Source organism: Pelophylax lessonae (genome assembly GCF_965119305.1).
Source record: "Pelophylax lessonae genome assembly, chromosome: 7".
Taxonomy (NCBI): Eukaryota; Metazoa; Chordata; class Amphibia; order Anura; family Ranidae; genus Pelophylax; species Pelophylax lessonae.
In genome coordinates this window covers 59,427,063-59,446,215 of record NC_138774.1, presented here as the reverse complement: position 1 = coordinate 59,446,215, position 19,153 = coordinate 59,427,063, and the positions used below count along the sequence as shown (strand labels likewise).

General features: G+C 43.4%; 1 protein-coding gene across 2 annotated transcripts in view; it reads right to left on the bottom strand.

Moving 5' to 3' along the window:
* The window catches only part of LOC309560910 (regulator of G-protein signaling 3-like), a 254,393-nt gene that overhangs the window by 78,272 nt on the left and 156,968 nt on the right, over positions 1 to 19,153 (bottom strand). For both annotated transcript variants that reach the window (XM_082264600.1, XM_082264599.1), the window contains exons 4-5: positions 11,659 to 11,727; positions 5,500 to 5,561 (exon numbers count right to left, since the gene is read on the bottom strand). In XM_082264600.1, the coding sequence (XP_082120726.1) occupies positions 5,500 to 5,561; positions 11,659 to 11,727 (131 nt within the window). The remainder of the gene's footprint in view (positions 1 to 5,499; positions 5,562 to 11,658; positions 11,728 to 19,153) is intronic.

Genomic DNA, 19,153 nt, shown 5'->3' with positions numbered 1-19,153 from the left:
CTAATGTGGTATTAACCTGTTTGAGGTATTTTAGGAAAAATACTGCATAATGGCCACTAGATGGAGCTGACGGTCACAAGAAAAAAACAGTACTAAGCATAATATGGTCAGAATTCATAAGTGGCTGGGTGAATGCTTGTGACATTTATCAAGCAAACGTCTTTCTATATTTAGATCTTAAGTGTTTTTATTTTTTGCAAATAGATCATTCAGTTAAATGTGGTTGTTTTATATCCGTTAATGCTTCTGTTTTCAGCCTTCCTGTTACTCTTTGTGTATCCATCAAACAATCCAATAAAACAAGCGATTAAACGCTCACATGCAGTTGAGTCTGAAGGACAGCTGGCTGGGATTCAGGTCTTAATTTGTGAACAGAACATAATTTAGTGTAAGCCTAGGTTCACCCGACTGCTGCTGCATAATCATGCGTCTTTCAATGCATTTTTGTGGCACTTTTTCATGCAGCTTCATACGTTTTTTTACGATGACTAGCAATATCTGCTGTGACATCACTGTTGCTAGGAGGAAGACTACATTTTAGGGTCGTGCACACTGGACGTTTTGCTATCTCCACTAGACGCCTTTCCTCGTGGTAGCGGTGTATTGGCAGAAAAAAAAGCTTGACACTTGTAAACGCGTGCAACACAATTGGGCGCATCAAGCGCTAGGGTGGTAATTCATGACAATGGCCAGAATCATTTATTTATTCTGGCCATTGAAATTAATTAATGCTCAAGCATTTGCACGCGTCAAAGGGTTTTTTTCTGCCAAAATATGTTTTCTCTTCTATTTTTGTAAAACAATTTTAACATCTTATAACAAATCAATATATTTTACTATATTTTACTATATATCCTCCGAGTACCTTTAACCACTTTAGCCCCGGAAGATTTTACCCCCTTCCTGACCAGGCCCTATTTTGCAATTCGGCACTGCGTGATTTTAACAGAGAATTGCCCGGTCGTGCGACGCTGTACCTAAAGAAAATGTACTGGTATGTCCTTTTTTTTCCCACAAACAGAGCTTTCTTCTGGCGGTATATGATCACCTCTGCAATTTTAAATTTTTGCCCTATAAACAAAAAAAGAGTGACAATTTTGAAAAAAAAAAAAAAAAAAAAAAAAAACAATATTTTTCACTTTCTGCTGTATAACATTCCCCCCCCCCCCCCCAAAAAAAAATTAAAAATCAAAAATTTTTAACATTTTAGGCCAATTTGTTTTCTGCTCCATATTTTTGGTAAAAAAAATTGCAATAAGCGTATTTTGATCGGTTTGCGCAAAAGTTATCGCGTCTACTAGCTACGGGAAAGATTTGTCAGTTTTATTGTTTTTTTTTTTTTTTTTTTTACTAGTAATGGCAGCGATCTGCGATTTTTTTGCGGGACTGCGACATTGCGGCTGACAGATCGGACCCCTAACTGACATTTTTGGGGGTACCAGTGACATTACTACAGTAACCCATGCTAAAAATATGCACTGTTACTGCAATGACACTGGCAGGGAAGGGGTTAACACTGTTGTTGATCAAGGGGTTAAATGTATGCCTCATGCTTACTGACGTGTGTGGGGGGAGGGGGTTCTTTGACAGACACAGATCGCAGGTTCAGCTAGGCTCAATCCTGTGATCTCCTCCTGTCTGTCACTGAGAAGATCCGCCTGCTTTGTTTACATAAGCAGGCGGGACTTCTCGCATGACGATCAGGGAAGAGAGGCGGCAATCACTGCCTCTCCTCTTCCGGCCCAACTCCCGCTGTGTCTAAACACAGCGGGAGCGAGCCTCTGGCGGCGCTCGCCCGCCACCGAGACCACTAGGAGTCCAGCGACGTAGGTCTACGTCGCTGGACCCAGGGGAGCCGCACTGCCGCAGTAATATCACTGTGAGCAGTTGGCTAGTGGTTAAAGTCCCAATTCTTAGAGGGGGAAATACTTTTTTTTTTAGGTGTGTTGGCAAACAGACACTTGACTTTACATTAGTGGAAACTTTTGTCTTTAACCCTGCTTTAAACTTCTCCACAACTTTATCCCTGACCTGTCTGGTGTGTTCCTTGGCCTTCATGATTCTGTTTGTTCACTAAGGTTCTCTAACAAACCTCTGAGGGCTGCACAGAACAGTTGTATTTATACTGAGATTAAATTTCACTCTATCTAATAATTAGGTGGCTCTAAAGGCGATTGGTTCCACTAGATTTTAGTTAGGGGTATCAGAATAAAGGGGGGTGAATACAAATGCACGCCACACTTTTCAGATATTGATTTGTAAAAAGAATTGAAAACCAGTTATCATTTTCCTTCCATTTCACAATTATGTGCCACTTTGTGTTGGTCTATCACATAAAATCCCAATAAATCACATTTACATTTTTGGTTGCAACGTGACAAAATGTGGAAAATTTTAAGGGGTATGAATACTTTTTCAAGGCACTATAAGTCTAACACATTATGCCTTTACCTTGCAGGGAGAGTTTTTTTTACCCCAACCTTTACTAGCACTTTAAAATAAACATTTTGGAAAGTAATGAGATGGAGGACTTGGTGGTCACTGAGAGGGGCCTCCGGGATAAATTCCTCAAGAAGTGGTTCTACTGGCACGAATTTGAGTGCAAGGCCTCGCCGAATTAAAGAGGGAGATTGTACCGATGAGCATCCTACATCTGCTGGGGTGGTGGTTTGACTGGGTTTTTTTTTTTTTTTCTTTCCAATGCCGTTTTTTTTTTTTTTTTTCCTTTTCTTCGGATTACAAACAAAAAACAAAAAACGGGAAAACCCTCGCAGGGTACAGAGACTCTTTAGCGCTAGGCCTTCCAGAATGTTCTTGACCCGTGTGGTTTTTATGACCTCACTTGTTTCTCAGTGATGTGATTTTTTTTTTTTTTTTAACCAGCGATATATTTTGACATGGATATCATTGTTTTCTGTATTTTCTGTGAGTTGTCTTAAAATAAAGTATTGAAAAAATTAAAAATGTTGCTTTCAGTTCTGCTTAAGGCTCCTTTGACACTTATGCAACCTAAAAGTCGCGCGATTTTGACGTGATTTTGTTGCTGCGATTTTGACTGGACTTGAAGCAATGCCTATGTCTTTGGACCTCAAAACTCATTCAAATTGGCTCAAAGTAGTGCAGGGACTACTTTGAAGTCATACAGAAATGAACAGTGGCGGCCCGTCCATTGGGGGGCGCAGGGTCGCCTCCCCCCCATCCATGTGTCTGGCCCCCTAATCTACATGCAAGGCGCCGGAGGCATGGATTCCAATGTTTTTTTTGTTTTTTTTAAGTACCTGATTAGAGCCAGAGGCTCTAATAGGCTTCGAAAAAGGGTGGGCTCGGGGCGCCCTGAGCCCACCTAGTTGGTAGGTACTTAACACAGTTATTTTGAGGGTAACGAGTAATCTAAACTGATTACCCGTTCCCTCCCTGTAACGCTGTTGCCGCTACTTTCGACCGCGTTACCGCAATTACATCTACCGCCACTAGATGGCAGTAGATGTAATTGTAATTCCCCCTCTCCTCTATGACCGCTGTCCGCGGTACTGGAGAGAGAGGAGGAGGAGACTCAGACTGTGAGAGAGGAGAGGCAAAAGGCAGAGAGAGCACATCGCGCCAGGCCCAGGAGGAGGGCATGCCAGAGCATGCAGCGACCCTCTGCCACTTTGCCAGCCTGGCTGGCCATATAGATAGAAAAAATAAGTATAAAAAAATATAGTCAAGGACCAGGACTCCACCAGGGCAGCAGGAAGTCCACCACCAGTCCACCACCTCACACAGCCAGCCCAGAAGAGAAGAGAGGCGCAGACAGACAGGCCTGGAGGAAGACGGAGCCAGGCGGACCCGGACCACAGTGTGCTAGTGCCTGGGCAGGCCACACCACCACCAGCAGCCAGCACAGCAGGTACCAAAAAACAAAAACCTCACAGTCACAGAATCAGCCACAGTCAGGAGTCAGGACTCAGACCCCCCACCACCACCAGTGTGCCACACCGCCACCACGCCACACCGCCACCACCACCACGTGTGCCACACCGACACCACCACCACCACCAGTGTGCCACACCGCCACCACCAGTGTGCCACACTGCCACCACCACCACCAGTGTGGCACACCGCCACCACGCCACACCGCCACCACGTGTGCCACACTGCCACCACCACCACATGTGCCACACCGCCACCACCAGTGTGCCACACCACCTCCACCAGTGTGCCACACTGCCACCACCACCAGTGTGCCACACTGCCACCACCACCAGTGTGCCACACTGCCACCACCACCAGTGTGCCACACTGCCACCACCACCACGCCACCACGTATGCCACACTGCCACCACCACCACGTGTGCCACACCACCACCACCACCAGTGTGCCACACCACCACCACGGTGCCACACTGCCACCACGGTGCCACACTGCCACCACAACCACCAGTGTACCACACCATCAGTGTGCCACACCGCCACCACCCGTGTGCCACACCACCACCACCAGCAGCCAGCCACTCCAGGCAGCAGGTACCAAAAAACAAAAAAAAAATACAGTTACTCACACAGGAGGACTCAGGACTCAGACCCCCACAGTGTGCCACACCGCCACCACTATTAAAGATCTTATAGAACATAATTGCATTATAGAATAGTAAAAAAAAAGTCACAGTTACTTTGCTGAGTAACTAATTACTTTTTCAATGTGGTAACTGAGTCACTAACTCAATTACTTTTTGGGAGAAGTAATTTGTAACTGTAACTAATTACTTTTTTAAAGTAAGATGACCAACACTGGTGACAATAGCGAATGAATATTCGCTATTGTCACACAGATCCTCCTCCTGGCCAATCAGGAAGCAGGTCCTAAGACCAGTTTCCCAATTGGCCAAAAGGAGAAGCCATGCCATTGGTCAAGGAGGAGAAGGGAGGAAACGCAGGAGACTGAAGGGAAGCCGCTGTTGCCACTGCTGCTTGTCTGCCCTCCCCAAGGTGAGTGAGCCAGTGAGTCGGCGACCCAGAGGGGGGGTATGGTGTGCGGGCTGGTGTGGTCCGGGGGGGGGGGTATGGTGTGGTCCATCTGCTGCCCCCCACGCCCCATGGAGCACCAGCCGCCACTGGAAATGAACGGTACTCATTGGAAATCATGTAGTGCGACTTGTCATGCGACTTTGCAGTCCCAAATCGCAGGACAAGTAGCACAAGTGTGAAAGGGGCCTTACGGTTACAGGTAAAGTTAGAGTAAGGATTAGTGTTACAGAAGAGGGAGGATAATTGTGGGGGCACCTTAGGGTAGAGTACTGGTCCTGGCATCAGCAACTCTGTAATGAAAACCAACAACCAATCTTACGACACCAAAATCGAACGCATGGCAGGGGCCCTTTAGAAGGTACGCATTATTTTTCTTTTACAGAAAAGATAGTTTCTTCTTTATTCTGAAAAGGCGCTGAGCTTATCTTCTGTGTGCAATTCACACTTAAACAGTGCTAAGTGTTATTCTACTTTAAACGCTGTATTACTCACATGGATGAGCAAGCAGAATGTCAAGGGACTGCCTCCAGCTCTGGACGTCTTCTGCGCTGGGCCTGCGATGGAGAGAAGTAAGATCGGATAAGGGAAGACAATTAAAGACTGCTCCGACACATCTAAATTGGCATCTTTTATCACGGCACAAATCAATGCAAAGCTCGGCATAATCTGAGAGCAATTCACTGACTGTGTCACGGTCCACCAAAGATAAATGAAACTTATTTCTCCTTTAAAATGCAAATGTGAGTGTCCCTTTAAAGGAAATGTTTGGTCTTCAATGACATTTCGGAAATACTTGGAAAAGAGAGAGGTCTGATGTCAATTTGGGGTATGTGTATATTTTATGCTTTGAAAATAATGTAATTTGGGTATTCTCCCCATCCCTTGGTCTTTATGTGGACCATGCCCATTATATCTTTGAGGTTTATAATTTGGGGGATACATCTATTGGTCTTTATGTAGACTCATTGTACATTATGCAGCCCTCAAAATTTCCACTTGACTGCTCACATCAGGTGAGTGGAAATAAGCAGAGGGCGAGTGTGGAGCCATATCAGAGAGGGGGAATGGGCGCTGCCAGCAGGTGGGGTTGGACGGGAGTCAATTCTCCTTCCAGACTCCGCCCCCTGTCATTCTCTTAGCAGGCTCTGTCATACATCGGGAGTCTGCAAAAAAACTAGATGAAGTAGGGGCGGGAGTGGGAGCTTCCAAAGTTTAATTTTCTTATTAACCACTTGCTGACCGCCCGCCGCATATATACTGCGGCAGGCTGGCTCAACTGTGTGAATCGCCGTAACTGTATGGCAATCCATAAGAGCGCTTCCGGGGGGCAAGCACGCGCCGTCATCGGCAAGCCCCCGCCTCCCACTAGACAGCAGGGATGCCGATCCACTGGGCGGACAGCAATCGATGCTCCTGCAATCACTCCCCGCTGAGAGAGAAGGATGGTCAGCTGTTGTAAACACAGCCGGCCGTTGTTCTCTCTGAAATGATCACAGAGCGCGTGTGATCATTCTATATAGGAACACAGGTCTCCATGATCATTTCCCAAGTCCCTCCCCTCACAGTTAGAAAACACCCCCCTAGGCTCACAACTAACCCTTTGATCACCCCTAGGTTAACCCCTTCCCTGCCAGTGTCATTATTACAGTAACAGTGCATATTGTTAGCACTGATTACTGTAGTAATGTCACTGGTCCCCCCAAAAGTGTAAAAAATGTCAGTTAAGTGTCCGATCTGTCCGCCTCAATGTCGCAGCCCTGCTATAAATCACAGATCGCCACCATTAGTAGTAAAAAATAAATAAATAAAAATGACATAAATCTTTCCCCTAGTTTGTAGACGCGATAACGTTTGCACAAACCAATCAAAATACGCTTATTGCGATTTTATTTTACCAACAATATGTAGCAGAATACAAATTGGCCTAAAAGGATGAAAACATTTGATTCAATTTTTTGGGGGGGAAAGTTATATAGCAGAAAGTGAAAAATATTGTTTCTTTTTCAGAATTGTCGCTCTTTTTTTGTTTATAGCGCAAAAAATAAAAATCGCAGAAGTGATCAAATACCACCAAAAGAAAGCTCTATTTGTGGGGAAAAAGTGCCTATAGTAGACAATTATATTTTATCCTTATTTTATTTATCATAGTCAGATTAATGAAAAATGATTGCTGGTATTGGTTATTTTGATTTTTTTCCTTATTCAGTGTATTTATTAAAAATAATCAACGCCAGCAATTGGCAATCATATGTTTTATTGATCTGACGGTGATAAATAAAATAAGGATAAAATATGATTGGCTACTATAGTAGGCACTGTACACATCATTACTGCCTTGTTAACCACTTGCCCCTGAAATATTTACCCCCCCCCCCCCTTCATGACCAGGCCATTTTTTGCGATATGGCATGCATAGTTACATAGTTAGTGCGGTTGAAAAAAAGACATCAGTCCATCCAGTTCAACCTATGATGTGTATGTGTGTTTTCTTTTAACTGTACATTGTATACTCCTGTATGTTGTGGTCTTTAAGGTGCCCATCTAATAGTTTTTTGAAACTATCGATGCTCCCTGCTGATACGACTGCTTGTGGAAGAGAATTCCACATCCTTACCGCTCTTACAGTGAAGAACCCCTTACGCATTTTAAGGTTAAACCGCCTTTTCTCTAGTTTTAGTGAGTGGCCACGTGTCTTATTGTATCTCCTTTCTCTGAATAGTTTCTTCCTTATGCTAGGGTCGCCAGTACAGTATTTGTACATTGATATCATATCCCCCCTTATTTTAGTAAATATAAACTGCTAAATACCTTTTCTCATCGGCAGTATATAGCAGTCTTGTGACTTCTACTATCAGTGCCTGGTTAAAGCTTGTAGGAGGGGTTTTCATATAACACTGGCTGTCCTATCAAGATAAAGGACCCCTGACCCTCTGTCTGGACAGTGCTGATTGGCCCCGTGCTGATCACATGCACTCTCCCAAGAAAAAAAAAAACTCTCTAGCGATAACACACCAAACTGAGCATGTGCAGCCTGACTCCAGTAACTCGGTCTTATCCGGACATTGGAGCAATGCAAGAAGGGGGATCTGTGCATACAGAATCAAACAGCCTTTTTACACAATGCGGAGGATTATTCCTTAGGTTCCACAGTGAGTATAACAAGCATGCTTTACTGTATATACAGACTGATTTTACTTTTGTGGGTTTAGTAACACTTTAATATTTTGTTTCCCTGTTGATGTAAAGCACTTATTTTCGTTTTGTGTTTACATTGCTAAATGTTAATTTTGTTAAAGTTGTTGTTAATATTTATTTTTGTAACCTATTTGTAATCAAACAAATAAAATATTTAACAGTATAATGTCATGAGATAATTTACGAGGGCGTGTTTATTGGCAGAATTAGGGGCAGGGTAGGGGCTGGGTGAGGCAACTGGTGGCGAGTAAAGCCCCGTACACACGTACTGATCGTTGGCCGAACGATCGGCTGTCTTTTGTCCAGGGCTGTCTTGTCTGTTGAAAACTGCAAAAGACTGCACACAAATTTTTTCGGCCAACAACAGCCGACTGCAGAAGTGATGTCATGTGACGGTTAACTTTCCTTGGCTTTTTTCTTCTCTGAGCATGCCCAGTCTTGCTAATCTGCTGTCTGTCGGCCGAAATCTGTACTGACTGGCGAACAATCGGCCTTTCTGGTGTTGGCCAACAAAAATTTTAATGCCTGCACGACAGATTCTGTTCGGCTGAAAATGCGCTGTCGGCTGTCGGAAGCATCATACTAACAAGCCTACAACCGGCCGTCGGCCGAATATTTACGGCCGACAATCGGTACGTGTGTACGGGGCTTTACTCTTAAGGCCTGGTAGTAGTGCAGGACATGAAAGTTTGAGCCCTGCATTATGGGACATGAACCGATCAGTCATTACATTTGACCACTCACCATAACATGACCACTAACCCAACACTGAGTAGGTCCTCCTTTTACCGCCACAACAGTCCTGACCTGTTGAAGCATGGACGCCATTAAACAAAGCATCACACTGCCTCCGCCATCTTGCCTTCTTCCCGTAGTGCATCCTAGTGTCATCTCTTCCCCAGGTAAGTGTTGCACACACACCCGGCCATCCACATGATGTTAAAGAAATATATGATTCATCAGACTAGGTCACCTTCTTCTATTGCTATGTGGTCCAGTTCTGGTGCTCAGATGCCCATCGTAGCCACTTTTGGCTGTGGTCAGCATGGGCAACCTGACCGTGTCTAAAGCCCCATATGCAACAAACTGCAATGCACCTATCTGAACCAGCAGTTCTCTTTTTAAGCAATTTGATCTACAGTAACTCTTTTATTGGATTGGACTACACGGGCCAGACTTCACTCCCCACAGGCATCGATGAGCCTTGGCCACTCATGACCCTGCAGCTGGTTTTCCGGGTTGGTCCTGACCACAACTGACCAGGAACATCCCACGAGAGCTGCAATTTTGGAATTGCTCTGACCCAGTCGTCTAGCCCAGTGTTTCTCAACTCCGGTCCTCAGGACCCACTAACAGGCCAGGTTTGCAAGAAAACTGAAATACATCACAGGTGATGTCATTTGCTGCTCAGAGATTGCAGTATTTTAGTCTGCATTTCCCCAAGGTAATACTTAAAATCTGGCCTGTTAGTGTGCCCTGAGGACCAGAGTTGAGAAACACTGGTCTTACCTTTGCAAAGTCTAGCCCTTGTCAAAGTCATTGAAATCCTTACACTTGCCCATTTTTTCTGCTTTTAACTTATCAAGTTCAGGTATACCATGGTTACTTGCTACCTTAAATATCCTACCCGCTTTCAGATGCCATTGTAATGAGATCACCTGCACAGGTTGAACTGGATTGACTGTTGTCATTCAACCTCAACTACTATGTAACTATATAAACAATGTTATACACTTTGCCTGTCAGTTGTCAGAATGTTATGGCTGATTGGTCGACTCTCCTCCACGGTTGCTGTTAGAATGTTCTTTCCACCTACAATAGCCATACAGCCCTGTATTACTTACTGTATTATCAGTAGCTACAGGCTGCCTCCAGCTTCTATCCCTAGCTGTAGCAGCGAGATTTGTACCATCAATGAGTGCATTCAAGCAAAGCTGACCAATCAGTGGCCCCACCTGAACACAGGCCGTTCATCAGCAACCATATGACTCATATTGTGCAGCCGGAGAAAGCCTAGAGCTGTTATAGTTACTGCAGATAACATGGTAGCAGGTTAACCACTTTACCACCAGAGGATTTTGCTGTCTTACGTCCAGGCCACTTTTTCGGCACTGTGCGACTTTAACTGACAATTGCGCGGTCGTGCAACGACGTACCCAAACAAATTTTTTTTTCCCCACAAACAGAGCTTTCTTTTGGTGGTATTTGATCACCTCTGCAATTTTTACTTTTTGTGCTATAAACAAAAAAAGAGCGACAATTTTGTAAAAATAACAATATTTTTCACATTTTTTTATATGAAATTCCCCCCCAAAAAAAGGTAAAAATCAAAAGTTTTTATCATTTTAGGCCAATTTGTTTTCTGCTACATATTTTTGGTAAAAAAAATCGCAATAAGCATGTTTTGATTGGTTTGCGCAAAAGTTATTGCGTTTACTAACTAAGGGAAAGATTTCTGTCGTTTTTGGTGTTTTTTTTTTTTTTAACGAGTAATGGCGGCGATCTGCGATTTTTTTTTGCGGGACTGCGACATTGCGGCGGACAGATCGGACCCTTGACTGACATTTTTGACACTTTTGGGGTTACCAGTGACATTACTACAGTAATCAGTGCTATACATATGCACTGTTACTGTAAAAATGACACTGGCAGGGAAGGGGTTAAATTTATTGGAGAGGGAGGGGTTAATGTATGCCTGGTGCTTACTGACGTGTGTGGGGGGAGGTGACTGAGTGACACAGGGACAGATCGAAGGTTCAACTATGCTGAACCCTGCAATCTGACCCTGCCTGTCACTTAGGAGATCTGCCCGCTTTGTTTACACAAGCGGGCGGATCTCCACACTCGATTCCCCGACGATCGGGGAAGAGCAGCGGGGATAGCCGCTGCTCCTCCCCTGGCCCGACTCCCGCTGTGACTGAATACAGTGGGAGCGAGCCTCCGGTGGCGCGCGCGCGTGTCGACGTAGGTCTACGTCGTCAGACCTACAAGAGCCACTTCGCCGCAGTAGAGCTCTAGTGAGCAGCGGTAAAGTGGTTAAATCCTTAATATGTTTTTTTTTTTTTTAAAACAATATGAATACATAGTAAATAAATTGGGAACAATCATATTTGCTCATTACATGTGCTGGCACCTTAGTAGTGCTGCACAATGACAATGCTTCACTGCCCCCCTTTAATCTACAGATAGACTTAAATAAAAAAAAATTAAAAAAAAAGGCTCTAAATGACTTTCACATATCCTGACTGCATGACATACAGACAGCCACTAGAGGGAGTGCCCACTTATCTAGGCATGAATTATAATCATGAAAATATGGAAGACTACATACATCAAAACGCTAAACTCACATTTCAAATCACTTCTTGATAAGCTTCACAACAGAAATGAATGCTCACTGAAAACACAATGAGACACAATGCATAAAATATACATTTAAATTATACGAGGTATTACCGTGTAATATGAGATGAATGAGATGGCCACAGTCGGAACAGAGACAAATGGCTTCTTTTGTGCTTCTGTCTGCGATAGAGAAAACCGAAGTCATATAACATATAAACATTTCATTTATGTGTGTACGTATGTAACTATTTGTATATACTGTAAATATACATTTACATACATAAATGCCGCCTACAACTCGATAACATTTCCAAAATATTCCTGTTCTTAACCAATGGCACCACCAGGATACTTATTGATATTCACTCCCTTGTTATCTCTTGCTTCGACTATTGTTAACTCCCTCCTAGTTTGCCTATTTTTACACAGGCTATCCTCCCCTTCAGTCTATCCTGAATGCTGCTGCCAGATGCATCCACCTTGCCAACCGTTCAGTGTCCACCTCCCCTTTCTGCCAATCCCTCCACTGGCTTCTGCTCACCCAATTAATACATTTCAAAATACTAACAACTCTGCCCCCAGCCACATCACTAACATTATCTCAAACTGTCCTTCCAATAGCGCTTCTCTTTTCCAAAGACCTCCTGCTCTCAAGGTCCCTTGTCACCTTTTACCATGCTTGCCTCCAGAACTTCTCCAGAGCCTCTCCCATTCTTTGGAACTCCCTATCAAAATCTGTCCTACTCGGTCTACCTTTAGACAATCCCTGAAATTTCTAATATTACCCTAATTTTCCTCTTCTGTCCTTCCAATACCTATTCTCTCCTCCCAAAACCTCCTTCTCTTTAGGCCCCTTGTCACTTTCTCCCATGCTTGCCTCCAGGACTTCTTCACAGCCTCTCCCATCATCTGGAACTTCCTACCTAAAACTGTATGTCCTACTCTATCCAGCTTTAGATAATCCCTGAAAACTCAAAATGTCAACCTAACTGCCATCTTCTCTCTCCCCCAAGACCTCTTCTTTTCTCAGAAGACCTTCTGCTATCTAATTACCTCCCCCAATGCTTGCCTCCAGGACTTCTCTAGAGTCTTTCCACCCTCTGGAACTCCCTACCCCAATGTGTCCAGCTATCTCCTACCCCGTCCAGCTTTAGACAACCCTGAAAACTTGAAATATTACCCTATCTGTCCTCTTTACTCCTCCCTAGGCCTCCAGACATTTAATCACTTCCTCCCATGCTTACCTCCAGGACTTCACTAGATCACTCCCATCCTCTGGGACTCCCTAACTGTTTATCTATGTCCTACACTGTCCAGCTTACGCACTATGCAATCCCTGAAAACTCAAAATATCGCCCTAACTGTCCTCTTCTCTCCTCCCAAGACCTCCTTCTATCCAATCACCTCATCGCCTGCTCCCATGTTTGCCTCCAGGACTTCTATAGAGTCTTTTCATCCTCTGGCACTCCCTAACTCAATTTGTTCAGCTATCTCCTACCCTGCCCAGCTTTAGACAATCCCTGAAAACTTAAAATATCACCCTAACTGTCCTCTTCTCTCCTAAGACCTCCTGCTATCTAGCTGCATTGTTACCTCCTCACTTTTTTTTAGCTCCAGGGCTTCTCCAGAGCTTCTCCCATCCTCTGGAACTCCCTACCCCCATCTGTTTGGCTATCTCCTACTTTGTCAGCCTTTGGATGCTCTTTGAAAACTCATCTCTTTAGGGAAGCCTATCACCCTATCTAAAAATTGAAATTGTACTTTTCCATCAACTAATATCCACAGAGTTATTACATTTTGTCACTTGCCCCTTCCTTTTAGATTGTAAGTTCTCAAAAACAGGACCCACCCTAACCCTCTTGTACTTAATTTTTCTGTAACTGTACCGTCTCAATTTTTTTTTGTTTTATATAAAGTCCACTGTTTTGTAATTGCCCAAACTGTTGATGCGCTATAAATCCTTTATAATAAAAAACTATAACATTATTATATATCACGGCTAAAACATTTTTTTCAGGTATAGCAGTGGTGCTTACAGGACATGATGAGCAGAATTAATTTATACACTAATGCTAGTATTTATGTCCATGTTTGTGGAGTTCCCTTTGGATGATCCACTTCCCTTCAACAATCCAAAAAAAATTCTAGCAGGTTTATTAGTGTCCTGCTAAACTGGCCCCATTGTGTTTAATTGGACATCAGATAACGAGGGGCATCGACAGAAAGACCTCATTTAAAAGGGTATTAATCTTGCATAGCAATTCTCAGAACACTGGCAATGTTGACACGTGTCTTGCAAGCGTTCATGGTGCTTTTGTTAATGTTTGTGAAGCTTTGGAGACAGCTTTGCAAACACTGTTCAGCAGAAAGCAATCTCTGGGGGAATAAAAAAGCGCAAAGACCTTATAACTGCAAATGCGTGTCAAACAACCCGGGCCTGATATACGATCGGTGGAGCATAGTGAGAAAAACGTATGCAATCTTTTCAATTACTTGGCACCTAAGTTGCAACCTTCCTGAGATATGTCCCAAATAGGGATTCTACAATTTCTGACGTACATACAGTGCCTTGCGAAAGTATTCGTGAACTTTGAACTTTGCGACCTTTTGCCACATTTCAGGCTTCAAACATAAAGATATAAAACTGTAATTTTTTGTGAAGAATCAACAAGTGGGACACAAACATGAAGTGGAACGAAATTAATTGGATATTTCAAACTTTGGTAACAAATAAAAAACTTAAACATTGGGCGTGCAAAAGTATTCAGCCCCTATAATTTCAGTGCAGCAAACTCTCTCCAGAAATTCAGTGAGGATCTCTGAATGATCCAATGTTGACCTAAATGACTAATGATGATAAATAGAATCCACCTGTGTGTAATCAAGTCTCCGTATAAATGCACCTGCACTGTGATAGTCTCAGAGGTCCGTTTAAAGCACAGAGAGCATCATGAAGAACAAGGAACACACCAGGCAGGTCCGAGATACTGTTGTGGAGAAGTTTAAAGCCGGATTTGGATACAAAAAGATTTCCCAAGCTTTAAACATCCCAAGGAGCACTGTGCAAGCGATAATATTGAAATGGAAGGAGTATCAGACCACTGCAAATCTACGAAGACCTGGCCGTCCCTCTAAACCTTCAGCTCATACAAGGAGAAGACTGATCAGAGATGCAGCCAAGAGGCCCATGATCACTCTGGATGAACTGCAGAGATCTACAGCTGAGGTGGGAGACTCTGTCCATAGGACAACAATCAGTTGTATACTGCACAAATCTGGCCTTTATGGAAGAGTGGCAAGAAGAAAGCCATTTCTTAAAGATATCCATAAAAAGTGTCGTTTAAAGTTTGCCACAAGCCACCTGGGAGACACACCAAACATGTGGAAGAAGGTGCTCTGGTCAGATGAAACCAAAATCAAACTTTATGGCAACAATGCAAAACGTTATGTTTGGCGTAAAATCAACACAGCTCATCACCCTGAACACACCATCCCCAATGCCAAACATGGTGGTGGCAGCATCATGGTTTGGGCCTGCTTTTCTTCAGCAGGGACAGGGAATATGGTTAAAATTAATGGGAAGATGGATGGAGCCAAATACAGGACCATTCTGGAAGAAAACCTGATGGGTCTGCAAAAGACCAGAGACTGGGACGGAGATTTGTCTTCCAACAAGACAATGATACAAAACATAAAGCAAAATCTACAATGAAATGGTTCACAAATAAACATATCCAGGTGTTAGAATGGCCAAGTGAAAGTCCAGACCTGAATCCAATCAAAAATCTGTGGAAAGAACTGAAAACTGCTGTTCACAAATGCTCTCCATCCAACCTCACTGAGCTCGAGCTGTTTTGCAAGGAGGAATGGGCAAAAATTTCAGTCTCTCGATGTGCAAAACTGATAGAGACATACCCCAAGCGACTTACAGCTGTAATCGCAGCAAAAGGTGGCGCTTCAAAGTATTAACTTAAGGGGGCTGAATAATTTTGCACGCCCAATTTTTCAGTTTTTTATTTGTTAAAAAAGTTTGAAACATCCAATAAATTTTGTTCCACTTCATGATTGTGTCCCACTTGTTGATTCTTCACAAAAAATTACAGTTTTATATCTTTATGTTTGAAGCCTGAAATGTGGCAAAAGGTCGAAAAGTTCAAGGGGGCCGAATACTTTCACAAGGCACTGTATGTTGCATTTCATAGGGGCATGCACTGTAATTTATTGTTATTTGGCACATCAGTATAAATTACACAAACTGATCTATTTCAACGGTGGGCCACCGATAGTTTATGGACTATATATGCTCACTTGAAAGGCATTTGTGGGTATTTTCAATACAATTCTTTTAGGACAATTGTGAAGTGGTGGCAACCAATGGTATCCAGACAATGGTGCAAGTAATGCCTACTATGTACTTATTTGCCAAAATGAGAAGATAGGGGGAGGCCTTGGTGAGTGTTCCTAAAACTAGAAAAACACTTTTCAATAAGGAATGACACTATTACTAATAAATGGGACTTTACCAGTTCCGAATAATCCCAATATTGTACTGTTAAAATATTTTTTGTATTCCTCTAGTTTTTGTAAAACACTGGAAACATCAGCTTGATGTACTTAGGACCACATAAATTAGTTTTGGAAGGTGCCTGCCCTTTTCTGGATACACAGTGTGGATTGGACATTGTTCATCAAGGCTACACCACTTAACCTAGTACCCAACTTTGAAACTGAGAAGGACCTGAAGACCGTTCGGCTCCTTTACACTTGTGGCAGCCTTTGCCGCCCTACTAAAAAGGGTTCCACGGTAGCTTGTCTTTAAAGTGGAAGTAAACTCTCCTATTGTTTTCTGCCAAGGAAGCTGCCATCTTGGCATAGGTTTAATCTTCAACTGCCATGATGCGGCACATGTGATCAGTTATGACACCAGCCATTGGATGGTTTGACAGTTTGGTTGTGAACACAACCAACATGACAGTTCTATTCCCAGCATGTGTCGGGAATGTAACTGTTTTTTGAAACTGTTAAATCGATGGGTTTACTTCTGTTTTCAGGGCACGTTTGTCAGGTAGCTAAGGGGGGATATTTCGCCTTCTCCTGTTTTAACCCTGCAAGCCTGTGCCACCACACGGCAACCACTTGAATGGGTCAGGTTTGGTGTAGCACTGCCTTTCTTTTTTTCTTTTTTTTTTTTTGAGGTGCTTTATTTAGAAGAGGAATAACATGTTCTTTCAACACATACAGTATCTCACAAAAGTGAGTACACCCCTCACATTTTTGTAAATATTTTATTATATCTTTTCATGTGAAGAAATGATACTTTGCTACAATGTAAGGTAGTGAGTGTACATCTTGTATAACAGTGTCAATTTGCTGTCCCCTCAAAATAACTAAACACACAGCAATTAATGTCTAAACCGCTGGCAACAAAAGTGAGTACACCACTAAGTAAAAATATCCAAATTGGGCCCAATTAGCCATTTTCCCTACCCAGTGTCATGTGACTTGTTAGTGTTACAAGGTCTCAGGTGTGAATGGGGGGGACAGGTGTGTTAAATTTGGTGTTATCGCTCTCACTCTCTCATACTGGTCACTGGAAGTTAAACATGGCACCTCATGGCAAAGAACTCTCTGGGGATCTGAAAAAAATAATTTTACTCTACATAAAGATGGCCTAGGCTAGAGGAAATTGCCAAGACCCTGAAACTGAGCTGCAGCACAGTGGCTAAGACCATACAGCAGTTTAACAGGACAGGCTCCACTCAGAACAGGCCTCGCCATGGTCGACCAAAGCAGTTGAGTGCACATGCTCAGTGTCATATCCACAGGTTGTCTTTGGGAAATAGACATCTGAGTGCTGCAAGCATTGCTGCCGAGGTTGAAGGGGTGGGGGGTCAGCCTGTCAGTGCTCAGACCATACGCTGCACATTGCATTAAATTGGTCTGCATGGCTGTCGTCCCAGAAGGAAGCCTCTTCTAAAGATGATACACAAGAAAGCCCACAAACACTTTGTTAAAGACAAGCAGACTAAGGACATGGATTATTGGAACAATGGCCTGTGGTCTGATGAGTCCAAGATAAACTTATTTGGTTCAGATGGTGTCAAGCATGTGTGGCGGCAACCAGGTGAGGAGTACAAAGACAAGTGTGTCTTGTCTACAGTCAAGTTCTGCCGGCACTAGGGAGCTACAGTTCATTGAGGGAACCATGAATGCCAACATGAACTGTGAAATACTGAAGCAGAGCATGATCCCCTCCCTTCAAGGACTGGGCCGCAGGGCAGTATTCCAATATGATAACGACTCCAAACACACCTCCAAGATGACCACTGCCTTGCTAAAGAATCTGAGGGTAAAGGTGATGGACTGGTCAAGCATGTCTCACGACTTAAACCCTATGGAGCATCTGTGGGCCATCCTCAAATGGAAGGTGGAGAAGCAAAAGGTCTCTAACATCCACCAGCTCCGTGATGTCATCATGGAGGAGTGGAAGAGGACTCCAGTGGCAACCTGTGAAGCTCTGGTGAACTCCATGCCCAAGAGGGTTAAGGCAGTGTTGGAAAATAATGGTGGCCACACAAAATATTGACACTTTGGGCTCAATTTGGATGTTTTACCTTAGGTGTGTACTCACTTTTGTTGCCAGCGGTTTAGACATTAATGGCTGTGTATGGAGTTATTTTGAGGGGACAGTAAATTTACACTGTTATACAAGCTGTACACTCACTACTTTACATTGTAGCAAAGTGTAATTTCTTCAGTGTTGTCACATGAAAAGATATAATAAAATATTTACAAAAATGTGAGGGGTGTACTCACTTTTGTGAGATACTGTACATATCAGCATAAAATGCAGCCAACATTGCACACCAAAACAAAGTCAAATACAAATGGATCGAAGGTGTTGGGCTCAGGTGTGATCAGTATTTGATATCTGTACTCTTGCACATACCCTTGGAATATACGGTTTCCTTATAATAATTTTTGTTTTGTTATACAATATACGGGGAAAAACGAACACTTAGTCCCAGTGGAAAAGATAAAAAGTGGGAGGGAATGGGTGACAAGAGGGATAGAGAAAGGAGGGGGGGGCACCAAAAGGAAAGAAAAAAGGTGAAGGGGTGGGTAAGGGAAGAAACCCACCCAATTCCCTGGCCTGGCACCCTGAGGAACATTTAAACCTCAAGGAAATAAAAAGTGTTGCAATAGCTTACCTCGGCCTATGGTTGGGAAGCTAGCTTAATTTGATCTTTATAAAAAAAAATAGGGAGTTCAAACTTTCCAGTACTTTTCTTCTTGTTCCCTGAGCACCATAGTCAGATTTTCCAGCTCTTGAATCTCAATAATTTGAGCAAGCCAGTGCGTGTTATTGGGGGCACAGTACTTTTCCATAGTGCTCAAACGCAGGCTTTCACTGCATTAAGGATTACATTTTTTTATTGTTTGCCTGAAAGTTGGTACTGCCTTTCAAACATGACAGGGAGCATCATTTTTGCTGCAGCCCGGAAGCAAAGCATTATGGTATGTGTACGACACCCAGCAGATGCTGTGTTGGATTAAGGGAGGCAGCTGGGTGTCAGGACCTGGATCACCTGCTGGAGGTGCTGTT